Source organism: Herpailurus yagouaroundi, unplaced genomic scaffold (genome assembly GCF_014898765.1).
Source record: "Herpailurus yagouaroundi ecotype Mexico unplaced genomic scaffold, PumYag 141, whole genome shotgun sequence".
Classification (NCBI taxonomy): Eukaryota; Metazoa; Chordata; class Mammalia; order Carnivora; family Felidae; genus Herpailurus; species Herpailurus yagouaroundi.
Window position 1 is genome coordinate 49,683,256 of NW_024412396.1, and position 21,848 is coordinate 49,705,103.

General features: G+C 46.0%; 1 protein-coding gene across 1 annotated transcript in view; it reads left to right on the forward strand.

The window, feature by feature from the left end:
• Positions 1–15,762: 15,762 nt before the first annotated feature.
• Positions 15,763–21,848, forward strand: part of BATF (basic leucine zipper ATF-like transcription factor) — a 23,750-nt gene continuing 17,664 nt past the window's right edge. Inside the window, exons 1-2 of the mRNA XM_040477749.1 lie at positions 15,763–16,030; positions 19,216–19,320. Coding sequence (XP_040333683.1) covers positions 15,968–16,030; positions 19,216–19,320 — 168 coding nt within the window. The 5' untranslated portion in view covers positions 15,763–15,967. The remainder of the gene's footprint in view (positions 16,031–19,215; positions 19,321–21,848) is intronic.

Here is a 21,848-nt window from a genome sequence, read left to right on the forward strand (position 1 = left end):
ATAAGGTGAATACAATAGGATCAGAAAACATATACCATGAAAATAGTAGCTAAAAGAAAGATGGATGGCTACAGTAATATCAGACAAAATAGATTTGAGGAAAACTATCACTACTGTGGCTAAGGACATTTTATGATAACAAGAGAGTCAATCCATCAAGAAGACATCATTATAAACATTTATGCATTAACAACAAAGCCTTAAAATACAGGAAGCAAAAACTGACAAAATTGAAGGGAGAAATAGTTCAAAAATAATAGCTGAAGACTCCAGTACTATACTTTCATTAATAGATAGAACAATGAGACATAAGATTAAGGAAAAAAATAGAAAACTTGAACACCCTAAACTAACTAAACCAGACATCACTAGAACATTCCACCCAAAAAATTTTGCAGAATACACATTCTTCTTAGGTGCATGATGGAACATTTTCCAGAATAGACCATTTTTTGAGCCACAAAGAAAGTCTCAGTAAAGTTGTAAAGATAGAAATCATACAAAGTGCGTTCTCCAACCACAATGAAATGAAATTAGAAATCAGTAACAAAAAATTATTTTGGAAATTCACAAATATGTGGATACTAAATAACATACTCCTTAATTATCAATGTATCAAAGAAGAAATCACAAGGGAAATTAGAAAATACTTTCAGGTGAATGAAAACAAAAACATAACAACCCAAAACTTATAAGATGCAGCTAAAGCCATACCTAGAGGGAAATTTATAGCTGTACATGCCTATATTAGAAAAGAAGAAAGATCTCAAATCAATAGCCTAAACCTCCATCTTAAGAAACTAGAAAAAGAAGAGCAAACTTACCTGAAGGAGGCAGGAGGAAAGGAATAAAAATGATTAGAGCAGACCTAAATGAAATAGAGAATAGAAAAAAAAAATAGAAAAAGTCAATGAAACTGAAAGTTGGTCCTTTGAAAAGATCAACATAGTTGAAAACCCTTTAGCTAGTCTGAGAAAAAGAGAAAGAGAGAGAGAAAGAAGACTCAAATTACTAAAATCAGAAATGAGAGAAGGACGTACTTTTGCTCTTATAGAAATAAAAAGGATTAGGATTATAAAAGAATACTATGAACAATTGTATGCAAACAAATTGGATAACCTAGATAAAATGGAAAAATTCCTAGAAGTACAAACTTCTGAGACTTAGTCAAGAAGAAAGTGAAAATCTAAATAGACTGAAAACAAATAAAGAGACTGAATTACTAGTCAAGAACTTGTCACAAAGGAAAGCCTAGGACCAAATGGTTTCACTGGTGAATTCTACCAAATGTTTAAAGAATAATTAACACCACCAATCTTTCTCAAATTCTTGCAAAAAATTAGAAGAGAGGATACTTCTCAACTCATTCTATGAGGTTAATACTACCCTGATACCTAAGCTAGAGAAATAAATCATAGGAAAAGAAAACTAAAGACCACTCTCCATATGAATACAGATGCAAAAATCCTCAACAAAATGCTAGCAAATTGGGTCCAACAGCATATAAAAAGGATTGTACACCATGAGTAGTGGGAATTTATCTCAGGAATGCAAAATTGGTTCGACGTATAAAAATTAATCAATGTAATACACCACATTAATAGCATAAAGAATGAGGGTGCCTGGGTGGCTCAGTCGGTTAAGCATCTGACTTCAGCTCAGGTCATGGTCTCCCAGTTTGTGGGTGTGAGCCCAACATCGGGCTCTGTGCTGACAGCTCAGAGCCTGGAGCCTGCTTCGGATTCTGTGTTTCCCTCTCTATCTGCCCTTCCCTCACTTGCCCTCTGTCTCTTTCTCAAAAATAATAAGTAAACATTAATTTTTTTTAATATTAGGATAAAGAACAAAACCCACGTGATCATCTCAATAGGTGGAGAAAAACATCTGATAAACCTAGAAGCTTTTCATGATAACCTCAACAAACCTGAAGTAAAAGAACTTCCCCAACATAATAAAGAATGTCGATGAAAAGCCCACAGCTAACATTATGCTTAATAGTGAAAGCCTGACCAGAAGTTTTCCCACTAAGATCAAGAACCAAAAAAAAAAAAAAAGGATATCCACTCTCAGAACTTCTATTCAACATTGTCCTGGAATTTTTAACCAGAGAAGTTAGGCAAGAATAGGAAATAAAAACATCCAGATTAGAAAGAAAAAAAGTAAAAGTCTCTCTACAGATGACATGATCTTATATAGAGAAAATCCTAAGGAATAAGGAAAACACACACAATTGTTAGAGCTAATACAGAAGTTCAACAAGATTGCAGAACATAAGATCAATATACGAAAATAAATTCTATTGCCAGATACTAGCAATGAGTGGTCCAAAACTAAAATGGAGAAAACAATTCTATTTACAGAAGCATCAAAAAAATAAAATACTTTTTTTTAATGCTTATTTATTTTTGAGAGGGAGAGAGGAGACAGAGGATGGGTGGGAGAGGGGCAGAGAGAGAGGAAAACACAGATTCGGAGGCAGGCTCCAGGCTCTAAGCTGTCAGCACAGAGCCCGACACGGGGCTCAAACCCACAAACTGTGAGATCATGACCTGAGCCAAAGTTGGGTACTCAGCTGACTGAGCCACCCAGGCACCCCAAGAATAAAATACTTTCATTTAATTAAATTTAATCAAAAAAGTATAAACCTTATACATTAAAAACTATAAAATATCACTGAAAGAAATCAAAGAAGACCCAGAAAAGTGAAAAGACATCCCATGTTCATGGATTGGAAGATTTAATATTGTTAAGAGGGCAATGCCTTCCAAATTGATCTGCAGATTTGATGCAATCCATATCATTTTCCAGCTGCATTTTTTACAGAAATTGACAAGCTTGTACTAAAATTTATATGGTATTACCAGAGTTCTAGAAGAGCCTAAAAAATCTTGAAAAAAAGGGTGCCTTAGTGGCTCAGTCATTAAACATCTGACTTCAGCTCAGGTCATGATCTCACAGTTCGTGACTGTGAGTCCCACATTGGGTGAGCTTGAGCCCCACTTCGGGTGAGCACGAGCCCCACATCTCTTGAGCATGACCCTCGCTTTGGGTAAAAACACAAGCCCCACTTTGGGTGAGCTCTCCTCTCTCTCTCTCTCTCTCTCTCTCTCTCTCTCTGTCTCTCTCTCTCCTTTTGCCCCACCTAGGATTCTCTCTCTCTGTCCCTCTCTCACTTATGCCTCCTTTCTCTCTCAAAAAAAAAAAAAAAAAATCTTGAAAAAAATAATAAAATTGGAGACTCATACTTCTCAGTTTCAAAACTTAATACAAGACAGGGTGGTACTGGCATAAAGATAGACACATAAATCAACAGAAGAAATTTTAGAGTCCAGAAACAAACCCACGTTTACAGTTAATTGATTTTTGGCAAATGTGCCAAAACCATTCAATGAAGTAAGAGAAGTCTTTTCGAAAAATAGCCTTAGAGTAATTGGATATTCACATGCAAAAGAATGTTTGGATCTCTATCACATAACATACAAAAATTAACTCAAGATGGATCAAAAACCTAAATATAAGATTTAAAACTACAAAACTCTTAGAAGAAAATGTAGAAGCAAATCTTTGTGACTTTGGTTTTGGCAATTATTTCTTAGATACAACACCAAAGGCGAAAGCAACCAAGGGAAAAAATACATAACTTAGACTTTATTATAATTAAAAGTGTTTGTGTTTAAAAGAACAATATAAAGAAAGTGAAAGAGATTTCAACAAACATGTAAGTCATCAAGCTCAGGTTTAACTAATTTCAGCAAGAGCACAGCAGCAGTTGTAATTAAACTTGGAAGAAGAGTCCAATTCAACTCCCTACAGATTTGTGATTAAAACCACTCATTCCAAATTATTCCAAAATCTTGCCCCAGCTATGATAAAATGATTATACCATGCTCAACAATCCCAAAAACCTCACTAAAAGCCAGTCTAGATTACAGTACATCAATCATACTCAGATTTGTAACAGAATATAGCATAAATTAAAAAAAAAAAAGTGAAAGGCAACCCATAGAAAATATTTATAAATAATATATATAATAAAGATCTAGTATCTGGGTCACCTGGGTGGCTCAGTTGGTTAAGCGTCCAACTTTGGCTCAGATCATGATCTCGAGGTTCATGAGTTCAAGCCCCGCATCAGGCTCTGTGCTGACAGCTCAGAGCCTGGAGCATCTTCAGATTCTGTGACTCCCTCTCGCTGTGCCCCTCCCCCACTCAAGCTCTGTCTCTCTCAAAAATAAATAAACATTTAAAAAATTAAAAAAAAAAAAGATCTAGTATTTGGAATATACAAACTCACAACTCAACAATAAAAAAGTCAATTTTTACAAGAGCAAAGGACTAGGATAGACATTTCTCCCAAGAAGATGTATAAATGGCCGAACATATGAAGAGATGCTCCACATCATTAGTCATAAAAAAATGCAAGTCAAAACCACAATGAGATGCCGCTTCACACCCAGTAGGACAACTGTAATCAAAAAGATGGATAACAAACATTAATGAAGATGTGGAGAAGTAGATATCTTCATAGAAGGCTGGGGAAGGGGAGCCTGGGTGGCTCAGTCGGTTAAGCGGCCGACTTCAGCTCAGGTCACGATCTCACGGTCCGTGAGTTCGAGCCCCGCGTCGGGCTCTGTGCTGACCGCTCAGAGCCTGGAACCTGTTTCAGATTCTGTGTCTCCCTCTCTCTCTGACCCTCCTCCGTTCATGCTCTGTCTCTCTCTGTCTCAAAAATAAATAAACATTAAAAAATTAAAAAAAAAAAAAAAAAGAAGGCTGGGGAATGTAAAATGAGGCAGCTGCTAAGGAAACCCATCTGGTAGTTTCTCAAAAGTTAACCATGGAGTGACATGGGACCCAGCAATGCCATTCCCAGTTGTATGCCCAAGAGAATTGAAAATATTTGTCCAGGCCAAAACGTGTGCACAAATGTTTGGAGCGGCATTACGCATAATGGCCAAAATGTAGAAACAGCCCGTATGTCCATCAACTGGTAAATGGACAAACAAAATGTAGTATGTCTATACAATCAAATATTGCTGTGTTATCAAAAGGAAAGAAGTTCTGACATGTGCTACGACATAGAAAACGTTATGTCAAGTGAAAGGAGCCAGTCGCAAAAGGCCACATATTGCGCAATTCCATTGATTTGAAATGTTCAGGGGCTGGGAGGAGAAGAGAATAGAGAGTAGAGTTTCTTTTGGGGGCAATAAAAATGTTCTGAAATTAGACAGTGGTGGTAGTTGCACAGCTCTCTGAGTGACTAAAACGCACTCTATTGTGCATTTTAAGAACGTAAATTTCAAGGGCGCCTGGGTGGCGCAGTCGGTTAAGCGTCCGACTTCAGCCAGGTCACGATCTCGCGGTCCGTGAGTTCGAGCCCCGCGTCAGGCTCTGGGCTGATGGCTCAGAGCCTGGAGCCTGTTTCCGATTCTGTGTCTCCCTCTCTCTCTGCCCTTCCCCCCATTCATGCTCTGTCTCTCTCTGTCCCCAAAATAAATAAAAACGTTGAAAAAAATTTAAAAAAAAAAGAACATAAATTTCTTGGTATGTGAATTATATGTCAATTAAAAAATATGCTAAGAAGTATGAGCAAGTAGAGGGTTGCATCCTGGGAATGCACACTTGGTTTAACATTCAAGAATCAATCGATGTCATTCATCTATTATGGAGTAAAGGGGGACTGGAATAAAGGGGGCAACCATGAAATTGTATCCATAAATTTAGAAAAGGTATTTGACCAAATTGAAAACACATTCAAGATGAAGGCTATCGGCAATCTAGAAATAGAAGGGAATTTCCTCAACCTGATAAACCAGAACCTATAAAAATAAACCTATAAAAAGCTTACAGTAGAATTAACGATAGAAGACTGAATGCTTGTCCCTTAAGATCAGAAACAAGGCAAGGATGTTTACTCTCAATGCCTTTATTCCACATTGCACTGTACAAAAAGAGAAATGCAATAAAGCAGGGGAAAAAAGTCAAAGGTGTTGGAAGGGAAAGAGTAAAACCATCTTCATTCCCAGACAATGTAATCATCTGAGAAAATACTGAGGAATCTACGTAAAAGCTACTGGAACGAATAAATGACTACAGGAAGGGTACAGGTATTTTCTTCTAGGTATCCATCCAAGAGAAATGAAAGCATATGGCCCCCCAAATTTTTATACATGAGAACGCATGGCCATTTTATAATAATCAAAATCTGAAGGCCGCTCAAATGTCCAACGATAGGTGAGTCGAAAACAGGTTGCCCTTTGCTGGACCGGGGGGGGGGGGGGGGTGGAGAGGAAGCCAATGGAAATAAAAGGCAAGCGATACTAACCTGGCCTGGAGATGTCCAGCTGAGGAACAGAGGACACTTGATTGGGAGGTAGAGACCAGGGTTGTCCAGTGGGAGAGGGGGGGTCTGACAGGGGTGTGAGGCCTGGGAAGCAGGAGCAGAGAAAGCCCTCAGAAGAAAAAGGAAAATCTGGTGCAATAACCATGAGGAGGGTGGCGTTGGGGAAAAGTGTCGAGAGGATTTTCAGAAAGTCGGTATGGGATGTGATTCCCTCTTCTCAAGGTGTCTTTTGGATGAGACACGGTACTGGGATAGCCCAGGTTTATCTGGGCGAACTGAAAGGAATGGCGGTAATGGCCGAAGGCACTGTATGCTTACGAGGCACAGGTGCTGAGCACTTCAAATACGTCCAATACCACGAGGTAGACACCGTTATCCCCGCTGCAGAGAAGAGGAAATTGGGGGCACAAAGTTTTAAGGGCTCTGCCCAAGATCACGTTACTAAGTGGCAGAGCCAGAACATTCGATTTCATATTCAACCCTAAAGCTAATAAGCCATTTCCCTTTTTCTCACCTCCTTCCCTGACCACAGCTCTCTCCACATCCTCTCAGGGGTCGGGTGGGTGAGGGAGACGTGCCCGGAAGTGATTTGGTTCAGGCCTCACATTCCCAGTGAGGTCATATATCCAGTCAGAGACTCTCGGCCAGGCGTGAGAGAAGGGAGGATTCCTTCCCACCCCCAGCGAGCCGCGAATTAGTAACTGCATAAATCCCATAACCACCTGGTTCTAACCCAAGTACATTGCTTTTTAAATATACCGTAATTTTTGTTACCTCATTTTGACAGATCTTTGCTTTTCATCCGGTGGAAAACTAAAAAATGGATTAGGCTCTCTCAACCTTTGAGAGCGATTGCTCCCTCCCGTCTGAAGGAAGCAGGGGAGAGGGGAATGTGCCAGAAGCAACCAGAGGCCATGCTGTCAGCACGGCCGCGCGCACAGGCTAAAGTAAATCAAAAACCTGGGGGACTCACAGTTGCACGGAGCAAAGCGCCAGGAGGTTTCCTGAGCTTTGAGGGGATTTGTGAAGAAGCTACGAGGTCCAGATTGACGAGGAGAACCATTGCTTTTGGGTGTTTGGTCTTCACATTGGTGGTTTTCATCTGGGGCAAAGTCCTCCCCAGAGGACATCTGGCTAGGTCTGGAAACATTTGTGATTTTCGCAAGTGTGGGGGGTTTACTGGCATCTACTGGGTAGAGACCAGTGATGCTCTCAAGCACCCCACAATACACAGGACAGCCCCCACAACAAAGGATCATCTGCCCGAAGTGAGAAACCCTGCTTCAACCCTTAGGGGTCACTGGGAGCAGGGGGGCCACACCCTCCTGAAGCTTCTAGGAGTTCTTATCTGGGCTTGAAGCTGGAGAGGTTTGGACTGCAGGCCATGCCCCCGGGGAATTTCCCTGCCTTCACCTGGCCACCCCCTCTGGGCCCTTTGTTGGAGACCTCTGCCCTCAGGTAAATGTTTTCCCTACATGTTTGGGAAACTTCAAGAAAAATCCCCTTTTGCCCTCTTGTGAGCAGTAAAGATGTATTGCACAGTGCCAAAAAAAAAAAAAAAAAAAAAAAAAAAAAAAAAAAAAAAAAAAAAAACCAAAATTAAGACAGCTAGGGGATTTTTATTATTTAAGTCAAATAAATAAAAGTGGCAGTCAACCCTTCAGATTTCAAAGGTGACACATCCACCAATTGGCCTTCACAATGGCATCAGATGGAACTGGGGGCGGGAAGAGTGGGTTTAGTATTAATGAATTCATGGTCTAGACCGGTGATAACCTGGGAGCCGTGACCTGGGCGGGGGGGCAGCCTGAGGGGTGGGCAGCGGCTGACTGACGGTAAAGGCCGCCCACTCCTCCCCCTTGGGGAGCCTGGGGACCTTTGCTTGCACTCTCAGGAGATTCTTTTCTTTTCTTTCTTCTCCTAGGGTCTAGTCTTTACTAACTAGAGAATGTAAGACTGAACACCCTCGCAGAGCGAACTGCCTCTCAGTGGAAAAGGCACAGGGACAAAACGCAGCCAGGGCCCCACGCCCAAGTACACTGAGAGGCCGCCAGGACAGGGGAGGGCTGCTAACACTTCCTGACCCGGAGTCTCCCTCAGGGCCCCCCCCCCGTCTTGCACTGCACACTTTGGTGGACCGGACTCTGGGAGGTGGCTTAGACAGGTTAAGTACCAGCTCAAGGCAGATGATGAGAACAGATTTGGAACCGGTTAACTTCAGGGCGCTAGAATCCGGGTTGGTGTCTGCGTGTTCCCGGGCAGCTGAGAGAGTGAACAGAGAGGAGGGAGCCAGCGGTGTCTCCTCCTCCTGGGTCTGGAAGGCTACCCGGATTCCTGGAGAAATGTGCTCCCAGATTTCCCCGACTCAAAAAGCTGCCTGAGAACGACGTTGGGGAGCTTTTTAAAAATACCCGTGCTCAGACCAGTTAGATCAGAATATCTGAGGGTAGGTCCCAAGCGAGTGTTTCCTTCCTTCTTTTTGGCCTTGGGAGATTTTGCACCCCCTTCCAGGGAGGGAAGCCTGATTTCTGAAATGACTCTCCTGATGGAAAAGTACCTAGTTCTACAGACAGCCCCCCACCCCGCAGGGGGAGGCACACCGCAGACACTCAGGAGGTTTCTGCACTGCCTGGGTCCTCCGTTTCAACCCATTTCCTTCGTGATTTGGTCACAGCATGCCCGCTCTGGTAAAACACGGGCCGATTAGGTCTCAAAGTCTTGGAAATGAGCTGAGTCAGCAGGTATTGGACTGAAGTTGAATTGACCCTTGAATAACTTTGGGGTTAGGGGTGCTGTCTTCCTGCCCAGTCAAAAATCCACACGTAACTTCTGACTCCCCCGAAACTTAACCACTAATAGCATGCTGTTGACCAGAAGCCTCAGAGATAAACCGTCTATTAACACCCATTCTGATATGCTACTTATATCATATGCTGTATTCTTGCAATAAAGTAAGCTAGAGAAAAGAAAGTGTTATTTAAAAGATCATGAGAAAGGGGCACCTGGGTGGTTCAGTCAGTTAGGCGTTTGATTTCAGCTCAGGTCATGATCTCGTGGGCTGGTGAGTTCGAGCCCCACGTCGGGCTCTGTGCTGACAGCTCAGACAGAGCCTGAAGCCTGCTTCCTAGTCTGTGTCTCCCTCTCTCTCTGCCCCTCCCCTGCTCATATTCTGTCTCTCTCTCTCTCTCTCAAAAATAAATACACATTTTTAAAAACTTTTTAAATAGTAAAAAAATAAAAGATCATAAGGAAGAGAAAATACATTTACGGTGCTATATTGTATCCCAAAAATCTGTATATAAGTGGACTCATGCCGTTCAAACCTGTGTTGTTCTAAGGGGAACTGGCACTGGGGAGCGCAGAGGGACAGGAGAACCCAACCGGAGGGGAGGCTTGTGGCACTCCGCACCACCTCTTTTCAGTTACCTTAAGAAGCCCATTTGCCTACAACGCAACCGGCTCCTCTGAAACAAGGCTGGTCCAATAGGCACTGGTATTGTGACAGCAGTTGTTGAAACACTGACATAGAGGGGCGCCTGGGTGGCTCAGTCGGTTCAGCGTCCGACTTCGGCTCAGGTCATGATCTCACGGTCCGTGAGTTCGAGCCCCGCGTCGGGCTCTGTGCTGACAGCTCAGAGCCTGGAGCCTGTTTCAGATTCTGTGTCTTCTGACCCTTCCCCGTTCATGCTCTGTCTCTCTCTGTCTCAAAAATAAACATTAAAAAAAAAAAATTAAAAAAAAAAACCTTTAAAAAAAAAAAAGAAACACTGACATAGAGATTGGCAAATAGCCGCTGCCCTAAATTCTTAGAGTTCTCCCTCCCCCCACTTCCCCTTTCCCCTCCTCCTTCAGGACCACCCTCTTTCCCACCTCCCGTGATCCAGCCCCTCAAAGGTTATATTTGCTGCTGGGATCTGTTCTGACCAGCGGATGCCCACGCTGTCCAGGTTGTCACTTATGTTATCCTTGGTTAGAAATCATTTGAACGTACTCCTGAAAGCAGCCTGCTCCGAAGCTCTCCACGCGTCATGTTTAGTTAGACCAACACAAGTTTGTTTAACTTCACAAAGACTCATATTGGGGCAGCGTCCTAAGAACTTTACTGATTTGAATTTATTCCGTTCCTTGTAACAACCCTATGAGATCGGTAATGTTATATTCTCCCATTTTATAGATATGGAAATTGAGGCCCAGACAAGTTAAGTAACTTGACCTCAAGGTCACCAGCTGCTAAGTGGAGAAGCTTGTAGGCCAGCCTGGCCCCAGTCTGCTGCTCTCAACCCCGAGAAAAGACAGTCATGAGCTAATGAGGTGGGGTTTTTTTCCTTTACCAAACTTAGATTCACAAAGTAGATTCCAGCATTTCCTCCTCTCTTCCATTCCCTTCCACCAACTTTGGTTGGAAGGGGAGAGGGGGAGGGGGAGGGGCCTTCCTAAAGTCATAAAGTGAATTGGAGGCAGGGCTAGGAGCCAAACACCCCCTTGACTCCCACCTGGTCTCACAGCGGGCTGCTTGCATCCAGCTAAATGTCCCCTCAAGTATCAGTTCGGGAAGTGTGGTGGTTTTCAGAAAGGTCTGCAAGTTCTGGAATATTTCTCCTTTCAACAGATGGAGGCTCTTTTGCCTCCTCGTGTGTGGGCTGGACTTAGGGTCTCACCTCCACCAAATATAACAAAGCAGAAGCTTTGGGAGACAGGGTCATAAAAGGCACTGCCACGCCCTCCTCCTCCTCTCTCTCCCCTTCTCTCTCTCTCTCTCTCTCTCTCTCTCTCTCTCTCTCTCTCTCGGATTGATCGTGCTAGGGAAGTCAGCTGCCATGTGTGACCTTGAAAAAGTTACTTAACTTCTCTGTGCCTCAGGATTTCACATCCATAAAATGGGAGGAAATATTGTGAGAATTAAATGAGTCCATTTGTGTGTCTGGGCACATAGTAAGTGAATATAGCAAGGGTGGCAGAGCACAGTTGTCCGAACTGTTCACTGTTAAAGAGCCCCAGCATTGCAAGTCAAATAGGGGCTCACCAGTCCATGTCCTTTGGCCTGAGATTGCCTACCAAGAGGTGGCACTGTTTTCTAAATTGTACCACGCATGAGCCACCAACTGTCCTGATATGTGTTAGCTGTCAACATAAGGGATTTAACTGTCTCGCAAATGCTACCTTAGCATCGTCCGGAGGCTTTGGGCTGATATTAACTGAGAGGACACTGGCTGTGGTACAGCTGTTACTTGGTGGCTTTGTGGAGTTGTCCAGAATAATCTCAGGGGGGTGCCTGTATCCCAAGCCTTGCCATGATCTTTCAGATACTGTGTAATAAAACATAAAAATTAAATGTAAAAATATTAACAATATAAAAAGCTTAAAATCATGCATGCAACACTGTATTGCTTCAGGTGTATGTATAGATATGGTTCAAGTATAGAGAAATGTATGGGAATATTAAGACCATATTCTGAAAAATGGTTAGCTGGGTGGAGAGGGAAGGAGGTTAGGAAGGGATATACGGGAGACTTCAGCTCTATTCAGAACTTATTTCTTAAGCTTAATGGTGGATGCACAAGTGTCTATTCCTTGATCTTAAATATGTAAAAATAATTTATAAATGAATACTATTGAAGAGACTGCCTTTCTACATAAGAACTAATTTTCTATTTTTTCCTTGTATATAGTCTCCGTTAAATATTAACTCAGTATATTGGAGCGCCTGGGTGGCTCAGTTCGTTGAGTGTCTGACTTCTGCTCAGGCCATGATCTCGAGGTCAGGGAGTTCGAGCCCCGCGTCGGGCTCTGTGCTGACAGCTCAGAGCCCAGAGCCTGCTTGGGATTCTGTCCCCCTTTCTCTCTGCCCCTCCCCTGCTCACACTCTGTTCCCTCTGTCTCTTAAACATGAATAAACATTAAAAAATGTTTTTTAAATAAATATTAACTCAGTGTATTGATTTGGAACCACAGAGTCAAGCAATCATTCATTCAGCAGGTATTTACTATTGAACGATAGAATGTTCAAAGAGCAAAGAACTTCATCTGAACATTGTGTGGTTCACTACTCCCCCTTCTTTCTACGAGGGCAGGGCCTCTGTGTTATTCCTATTTATGATCCTGCTACATACTAGGTATTTATAAACGTTAAATTAAACAGAATGAAACATGAATATGACGATTTTTATCCTTATAGAGCTTTCTGTACACAAGGGTGAGAAAAGATCTAGGACAATGAAGGAAGTGATAAGTGCCCCAAGTACGAGCAAAGTTCTAAGGGGATTTGTTCATACATTACTTGACGACTATTGATCAGGCACCTACTATCACTGGGCGTGTGATTATAAACAAGAGAGACACAGTCACTGGTTTTTACATGGCTCCCTTCCTATCACCCTCATCACTGCTTCACTGGTCTATGTACGCCACCGACACCTTTTACTTGGATTGTTGCAATAATAACAATAATAAATAATAATAATAGTAATGATAATCCAATACCAGGATCCTGACTGGTCTCCCTCCTTCCGCTTTGCTCCCCGACGGTAAACTCTCAACTGCATCCAGAAAGATCTCGTTCGGTGTGTTAGAGGAGGAACAAAGATCTCCACCCATGTTAGGGCTCATCACGCCTCTGCTTTGAAACCTCCAATGGTTCCTCACCTGTGGGAGATTGCAGAAATGGCCACAATTCTTTAAATCCCTCTCGTTGAGAGGTGAAGTCTGTTTCTCAACCCGCTGAGTTGGGCCGGCCTTGTGACTTTCTTTGTCCAGTAGAATGTGGCGGAAGGAAGGCTGTGCCCAGGACTTAGGAGGTTTGAACGCCTCTGCGCTTACTCTTGGAATCCTGCAACAGCTCGATGAACAAGCCTGCTGGGGCCATGAGAGATCATGTGGAGCAGAGCCAGCCCAGGCAAGGCCATCGGATTAGCAGCCAGCCCACCAGCTATCTGAGGACACCGAAAGAGCCCAGCTAAGATCAGCCTCGCCTAGCCTCTACCAGAAAAGCCTTCCAGAGGACCCAGAGACTCATGAGCTAAATAGATGGTTGTTGTTTTTTTTTTAATTTTTTTTTTCAACGTTTATTTATTTTTGGGACAGAGAGAGACAGAGCATGAACGGGGGAGGGGCAGAGAGAGAGGGAGACACAGAATCGGAAACAGGCTCCAGGCTCCGAGCCATCAGCCCAGAGCCTGACGCGGGGCTCGAACTCGGGGACCGCGAGATCGTGACCTGGCTGAAGTCGGACGCTTAACCGACTGAGCCACCCAGGCGCCCCAGATGGTTGTTGTTTTAAGCCATTGGATTTTTCTGTGGCTTGCTGGGTAGCAAAAGCAAACCGACTCACCATCTGGTTCAGAGAAAAAGTCAAAGTATTAACTGTATCTCCGGTACTTAGAACATTGCCTGGTACATGGTAGGTGCTCAATAAACATTTGTTGAATTAACTTCATAAATGGAGCTAACACTCTAATGAGGGAAACAGGGAAACAAAAAAACCTAAGTAAACTAGTAAAACGATGACAAAATTTTCTAAGTGCTGCCGAGGACACAAATAGTGGCTATGGGAAAGAATCACAGAGTGGAGGTGGGAAGGTGGTGTTCCTGAGACTCCCCATTTGTTTCCGGATAAAAGCCCCAATCTTCATAGTGGCCTCCAAGGCCCTACATGACCTCGCCCCGATACCCGCTGACATCATCTTCTGCCACTCACTACTTCTTTGCTACTCCTCTAACACACCAAACACTCACACCTCGGGTCCTTGCTGGAATGTTCCCTCCCTTCCTTCCCTTCCTTCAAGTCACTGGTCAGATGCCCCCCCCCTTTCAGTAAGACCTTTCTTACCACCCTGTAGAAACAGCAACCCACTGACCCCCAGAATTCCCTACCCCCCACCTGCTTTATTTTTCTCCACAGCACCTGTCACCTTCTGATGTGTTGTATATTAGCTTCTTCGTTTACCGCCTGCCTCCTCCACTCAGATGTAACTTCCAGGAGGGAGGGAATTTTGTTTTGCTCAGTTTAGCCTGAGGACAATATTGTCTTAGGACAGAAATCCAGCCGGTGGATGCAAAATCCTTCGGGAGGGGGGTGGTGGTGGGGGGCATTCTTCCTGTTAATCCTGAGGAGGCAAGGCAAGCATTTGGCCTCCAGCCGTGCTGGGAAGAAAGCAAGGGCTTTTAAAAAAGCCACAATGCGGGGCGCCTGGGTGGCCCAGTCGGTTAAGTGGCCGACTTCGACTCAGGTCATGATCTCGCGGTCCGTGAGTTCGAGCCCCGCGTCAGGCTCTGTGCTGACAGCTCGGAGCCTGGAGCCTGTTTCAGATTCTGTGTCTCCCTCTCTCTCTCTGACCCTCCCCCATTCATGCTCTGTCTCTCTCTGTCTCAAAAATAAATAAACGTTAAAAAAAAAATTAAAAAAAAAAAAGCCACAATGCCCAGGTGAATGTCAGATTGCTCACCGAGAACTCTGCAAACGTGCTCCCAGCAAGGCTAAGAACACTACAAGTAACACCTGTCTTCACAGCGTTTATTTTTACAGGCCAGGGGCATTCTAATCCCTGCTATCATTTGCTTCTGGAAACAGCCCCCCAGAGAGGTGGGCAGGACGGGTTTTACCGCTCTCCGTTTACAGATGGAGATGATGAGGGGCACAGAGTTCAGGGAAGCTACCCCCAGGGCCACAGGCACCCTGCTAACGCCAGAACGCAACTCCAAGTGCGGTGCTCATTTCGCGATTTCTTACTGTTCCTCCATTCTGGGCTTTGACCTGGTGACCTCCTTGGATCCTTAAGAGTCAAAGCCCGTCCCGAGCTTGAGTCTTTCAGACTCTGAACACGAGAGGCATCTCTTCCCTTCAGTCAACCGGCTGCTAAGGTGACGCCTAGACATTTGGGACATCAACTCTAGAGCCGGCGCCGGTGGCTTCCAGAGCTCGCCGGGCCTCTTCTGGTGGGCAGTCAGGGAAGGACCAGGCTGCATGGGGGGGTGAGGGAGGCCTGTCACAGGACGGATGGGTCGCCGCTTTCGGGTAAAAACCAGAGAGAAATCCCAGTCTCGTTGCTTTATTTTGGTTGAAAAATCAAGTCGGCTGACAATGGAAACTCTTTCCCTCTCCTTTCTGCCCTGTTGACAGGAGACGGACTTGCTAATTCTGGCTGGGGTTTTTCCCTGCCTGGGCTGTTTTTCTCTTTTATCTCCATCAACTGAGGAGAGCTGTTCTGCCTTTCAAACAGTCAGAAGGTATCTGGGGTTTTGTGTATTTTTTTTTTTTTCTGGTCTTCCTTTCATATAATTCTGTGGGTCTTTTCCCAGATATGTATTTTCTCTCAAATTAACTTCTACCTTGTTTAAGTTTCCGCCCATGTGACTTCCAGTGTGAGTTACCAGAAACCACAAGAGAGAGAGAGCGCGCGCGCACGAGCCCCAAAGCGAGCGACATGTCCCTGTGGGGAGCAGTGCCTCTGCACCCCAGAGCGAGGAGGACGCGCGGGGGTCAGAGGTGGCTGCAGGGCGGGCAGAGGAGGGACCTGTGCAGGGGGGTGGACTGGCGGCCCGGGAGCAGCCAGGAAGGGAGGCCAGCTGGTGACAAGAGAGCCCGCGGGCGCGTCGGGGGCTGGGTGGAGAGCCCGGAAGACTGCAGCCATGCCTCACAGCTCGGACAGCAGCGACTCCAGCTTCAGCCGCTCTCCTCCCCCGGGCAAGCAGGTAGGGTCCCCCTTTCCCTGCAACCCACCTTCTGCGTCTCCGTCTCCGTCTCCGAGGGGGCGGGCAGCGGGAGGGCCAGGCCTGCTTGGGCTGCCCAGGGAGCCCCGGGGCGCGAGGAAGTGGCTGGTGGCAGGAACGCCCCGTCAGACTTAGGACGGTGGTTGCAATTCAGCCGCCTGTCGGCGCGGACCCTCGTCCCGCACCCATTCCGCGGACCCTCGTCCCGCACCCATTCCACCAGGGCCCCATCTCCTCTCGGTTCCAGACGGGGCCCACCGCCCCCCGCCTCAGCCGGGTCCTCACCCCGCGAAGCTTTCTAGGAAGCCAGGAGGGGCATGTGCATCAGAGAACCCCGGCCTCTCCAAGGAGAGAGGGTCCACCTGTCTGCAAGGCGGGAGAAACCCGAGGGGCACAGCATCACAGAGGCCGCATGCACCCCGGGCCCGGCGCGTGGGGTCGCGGGGGGGGGGGGGGGGGGGGGGAGGGGGGGGCAGCCAGCAGGGCAAGAGAGAGAGAGGGAGAGAGAGAGGCGACGGGGAAAAGAGAAGAAGAAAAAAGAGCAAGTTAGACGGAGGGGGAAGCAGACGCAGGAGGACCTACAGGGGCCCTGCCCCTGCCGCCGGCACGGCCAGCGGAGAGCGATGCTGGGGCGCTGTCGCGATGCCTCGAAGCCTCTTTCTTTCCCCTGTGGCCGCTGGGCAGGAGGAAAGGGTCAATCGGGAGGCAGTACTGGAACCTGACGGACGCACTCACTTCTAGCTCAGCTCGGCTCAGTTCTTGGGAAAGCAGAGCGATTGAGGTAGAGAGTCTGGGGGCGTTTTGGAATCTAGATGGTGACTTCCGAGTCAAAAGTTTTCAGCTTGAGGGGTGCCAACAGGAGGGCCCCTTGCCAGCCCCGAAGCTTATTTTATTTTATTTTTATTTTATTTTATTTTATTTTATTTTATTTTATTTTATTTTATTTTATTTTATTTTATTTTATTTTAAATGTTTTAAAAGTTTAACTTATTTTGAGGGAGAGTGACCGTGAGCTGGGGAGGGGCAGAGAGAGGGGGAGAGAGAGAATCGGAAGCTGGCTGGGCACAGCGTCAGCGCGGAACCTGACGCGGGTCTCAACCCCACGAACTTCAGGATCACGACCCGAGCCAAAACCGAGAGTCTGCCGTGTAACCAGCTGAGCCCCCCAGGCACCCTGACCCCAAACCTTTGGAGACTTCTCTTCACCACCTTCCTTGACATCCCTCCCTATAGAAAGGCTTCTGCATTCTCACCCAATACATCAAGAGATTAAAATGTCTTCCCCAACTCTGTGGTTTAAAAACCACATTCTTTGCTTAGCATAGACATCCAAGAGGGCTTTCAAGATGCTGCAGCCGAAATAAAAGTATATAAACATTTAAGACAGCATCTGTCATGAATACCGCACAGAAGAGCACCAGGTGGGGAGACGTCATAGCAGAGACCTCTAGAGGGCAAACAATCCAGTCTTCTGCTCCAGATGGTATCAGGGTGGCTCGGGCTGCCTGGAAGTCTGTACTCTTCTTAGGAAGGAAATTACTCATGGCTTCCATGGTAATCTGGGTTCCCAGCCCCTTAGAGAAAAGCACTTCCTTCCCATCTGACCCGATGCCCTCCTACTGCGATGGCCTGGAAGTGTTGGGCATGCTGGTGAGACATGCTTGGAGAGCACAGGGTCTTGCCCCAGGAACAGTGCTCCTCTGTCCCGTGTGGACCTGAGAGGGAACAGGGTAGGAGTGGTGGAAGAGTTTTACTCAGGCTCCTACACCTATCCTGCAGTGTTTGGGGGACAGCTGGAGCTAACCTCTCTGCCCACGTAGAGGACATGTCCATCTGTGGGACATACTTAGAGGACACCAGAGGTCCTCTTGTCCTCCTAAGCACCCATCAGCAACCTGCCACAGCCAGGTAATCTCCACAGTTAAAGCTGTTCTTAGTCTCTAGTTTGTATTAGGCATTGTGCTGAGAGCCATGGGGAATGTCAGGGTCACTGAGCATAATGAAGGGAATGCAGGGGGAAAGAGAGACTGATCTGGGATGGGACCTGAGCCCAGCGATGTGGCAGAAGACACATGGGTACAAACCAGTGAGGGGTGGGGAGTGGCTTGGAAAGGCATCAGACTTAGCAGCAGAAGATGTAAGTCCTGGCTTACTGTGAACTCTCGGGCAAGCCCTTTGAGCCTCAGTTTCCTCACATATAAGATAGAAACGATAATATCAACTCCACAGATTTGAGGAATTAAGCAAGAGCACCTCTGGGGTGCCTGGGGGGCTCAGGTCATGATCTCACAGTTTGTGGGTTCGAACCCCGCATTGGGCTCTGGGCTGACAGCTCAGAGCCTGGAGCCTGCTTTGGATCCTGTGTCTCTCTCTCTCTCTCTCTGCCTTTCCCCCACTCTCCCTCCCTCCCTCTCTCTCTCTCTCTCTCAAAAATAAATAAACATTTAAAAAAACCTTTTTAAAAAAAGCAAGAGCACCTCTGAAAAAGCATTTTCACAGAAGTCGTCACATTGCTGGTGTCAACAAAGTTTTGAAAAAAAAAAAAAAAAAAGCAAGAAAATTCTAGGCCGAAAAGAATAAGGGTGGAGCAGCCCTAGAGGGCTGGAGAGGTGATAAAACACACTTCATCGCCTTAACCAATTTTTTCCAAATACAGCCCTATCTAGGCCCCAGGGTCTTTTTCTTCTTCCTGTAGCTTTTGGCCAGCATACCTATATAGATGTAAGAGAGCGTGACAGAGTGTGGGGAAGGTTCTCTTTTGGGCCCAGCCTTTAGGTAAGGAGGGAGTGAATGGACAAATGAAAAGATGCACACGGGTGGACGGACAGATACCGAACGGCAGGAGAACCTGTTTTAACTCAGAAGGGACGAGGGGCGCCTGGGTGGCGCAGTCGGTTAAGCGTCCGACTTCGGCCAGGTCACGATCTCGCGGTCCGTGAGTTCGAGCCCTGCGTTGGGCTCTGGGCTGGTGGCTCGGAGCCTGGAGCCTGTTTCCGATTCTGTGTCTCCCTCTCTCTCTGCCCCTCCCCTGTTCATGCTCTGTCTCTCTCTGTCCCAAAAATAAATAAAAACGTTGAAGAAAAATTTTTTTTTTAAAAATTAAAAAAAAAAAAAAAAAAAGAAGGGAGGAGCCCACTCACCCCATTCCCATCTTGTCTGCTTCCCAGGACTCATCTGATGATGTGAGAAAAGTTCAGAGAAGGGAGAAAAATCGCATTGCTGCCCAGAAGAGCCGACAGAGGCAGACACAGAAGGCTGACACCTTGCACTTGGTGAGTGTTCAGGACTTCCTTCATTCTCTTGAGCCTTGGGCTTTGCTCCCCACCACTCATGGGTGCTTGGACCACACCTTTGAGCCTGTCTGCGTGGGGATGTGTATGTGGGGAGGGGTGGGGGAGAGTGGCAGGGTAGGGCTGTGGGGTGCGGTGTGGAGGAGAGGCTCTCCTATGGTTGTATTGAGAAAAATTTGTAGCAGAACATGAGCCATGGGGCTGATAGAGAAGTGAGCCCTTCTTCCTGACCCCCCAAGAGGGCATGAAGTGTAAATGAGTTGATCACCTGAGGCCCAGAGGAGGGCTGGGTGGAACCAGAACGGCCTGCTCGGAGATGGAGGAGGCAGAGAGAGAGCTTGTGCCTCTGCAGAAGGAAGGCAGGACTGTCTTTGGGAGGAATTTACACGGTGTGAAGCACTTTGGGGGAACCCAGGAGCCCAGCGTTAGGATCACATATGGTCCCATCCCCTAGGAGGCCAGTTGACAGCCACCCCGGTCCTCGCATCCGGGGCTAGGCCTCCATAGGGGGCCGCACCTTATTACTTCGCCTTCCTGAACATCATTAAGTTTTATTTCGAAATATCTTTCATGACATCCCAAGGGATCTGTGAAAGAGGCAGTTTCAAGTACACTTATCTGGGACGGTCACTGTCCTGATTGAGTTGCCTCTAGTCTGGAACTTTCTAGAGAAGGTCCTGACCCCTGGCTTGAGCAAGAGCCTCGGGTGGTGCTGAGCTGCAATTCTACTGGCGGAGCAGGGCTCTGATCAACGTTTCTGAATTCTGGCCGTGTGCCAGAGCACTGTTTCCTCCTTGTCACCCATACCTGACCGCCTTCCCTCTCTTCATTCTGCCCCTTCCTTGGTCCCTTAGGCTGCCAGCTCTTTCTTCACTGGCTCCTTCCTCTTCCATCCCTTCATCCCTTCCTCTAGCAGCTCAGCCTTCCTCTCCTTCCTCCTGAACCATTCCCGAACCTCGAGCATCCTCGTAATGTCTTTCAATGGTAAAAAGGGCAATTGGCACAAAGGGCAAGAAGTATGCTTTGTGCTTATTTGAAAGATTACCGTGGCAGTCAACCAGTTGGAATAGTTGTTTTAATGCTCTCAAGAAAGAGTAAGGTGTAGTTTTAGGGGGGGAAAACAGATGCTTCTTTTAGCTTGGTAGGGAAGCCGAGAGTAGTCTGCACCAACATCTCTGAACGGGTGCTTGTGTTTTATGAGAAATGTATTCAGCATATCTTCTGTTGCATCCCAACATAGTTTTAAGGTCATAAATATTTGTCGAATCGAAAAAAAAATAAATGAATGAACACCAAATTCTTTCTTCTCTTCGATAATGCTGATCAGCCGTCTAAATGTTCAGTTGTTGGGGACCCCGGTACTTCTATATTCTCTGTGATTTCATTATGGCTTAGGCTCTTACCACACTCCAATTTATTTAAGCTTGAAAATCTATGATCATGCAGATTCCGATTCTAATTCAATATTCTTTAGAGCAAGCAAGCAAACAAACAAATAAAAATTAAACAGGATAGAGGCACCTGGGTAGCTCAGTCGGTTGAGTGTCCGATTTCAGCTCAGGTTGTGATCTCATAGGTGGCGAGTTCGAGCCCTGCATTGGGCTCTGTGCTGACAGCTCAGAGCCTCGAGCCCGCTTCGGATTCTGTGTCTCCCTCTTCCTCTGTCCCTCTCACGCTCCGTCTCTCTCTCTTAAAAAAATAAACATCAGGGGCACCTGGGTGGCTCAGTCGGTTGAGCGTCCGACTTCGGCTCAGGTCACGATCTCGCAGTCCGTGAGTTCGAGCCCCGCGTCGGGCTCTGGGCTGACGGCTCAGAGCCTGGAGCCTGCTTCTGATTCTGTGTCTCCCTCTCTCTCTGCCCCTCCCCCGTTCATGCTCTGTTTCTCTCTGTCTCAAAAATAAATAAAAACGTTTAAAAAAATTAAATAAATAAATAAATAAAAATAAACATCAAAAAAAATGGGAAAGGATAAAGCCTTGCTTTTTGTGTAAGTAGACAATGTCCTGAGACTGTAAAACTGCTATAAGCTTTATAAGTTTGCAAAAGTAAAAAAAAAAAAAAAAAAAAAGAAAAAGAAAAAAAGTGTGAATTAAGTATATCTCTGTGACTGTGCGGTCAGAAGCACAGTTTTTGAATCCCAGCTCTGCCACCTGCTATCTGTGTGATTGACCTTAGAAATGTTGGTAACCTCCCTTAGACTCAATTTTCCTATCTATAGAATGGGAAATGACAGTAACTACCTCATAGAGATAGTGCATCTAAAAAGCTGAACACACTGCTTGGCATATAATACTCAAAAATTTTAAGTATAATAAGAGTAATATTAATAATAGTTATTCTCATAGAAGCAAGCTAAATCATCACAAGATTATATATACATTGCAGAATCTCAGGGCTGAGAGATTTCTTAAGGGCTGGCAAGTTCAGACACACTTTTGATGCTTAAGATTCCTCTACATGCGCCCCCCTCCCCCCCCCCCCCCCCCCCCCCCACACACACACACACACA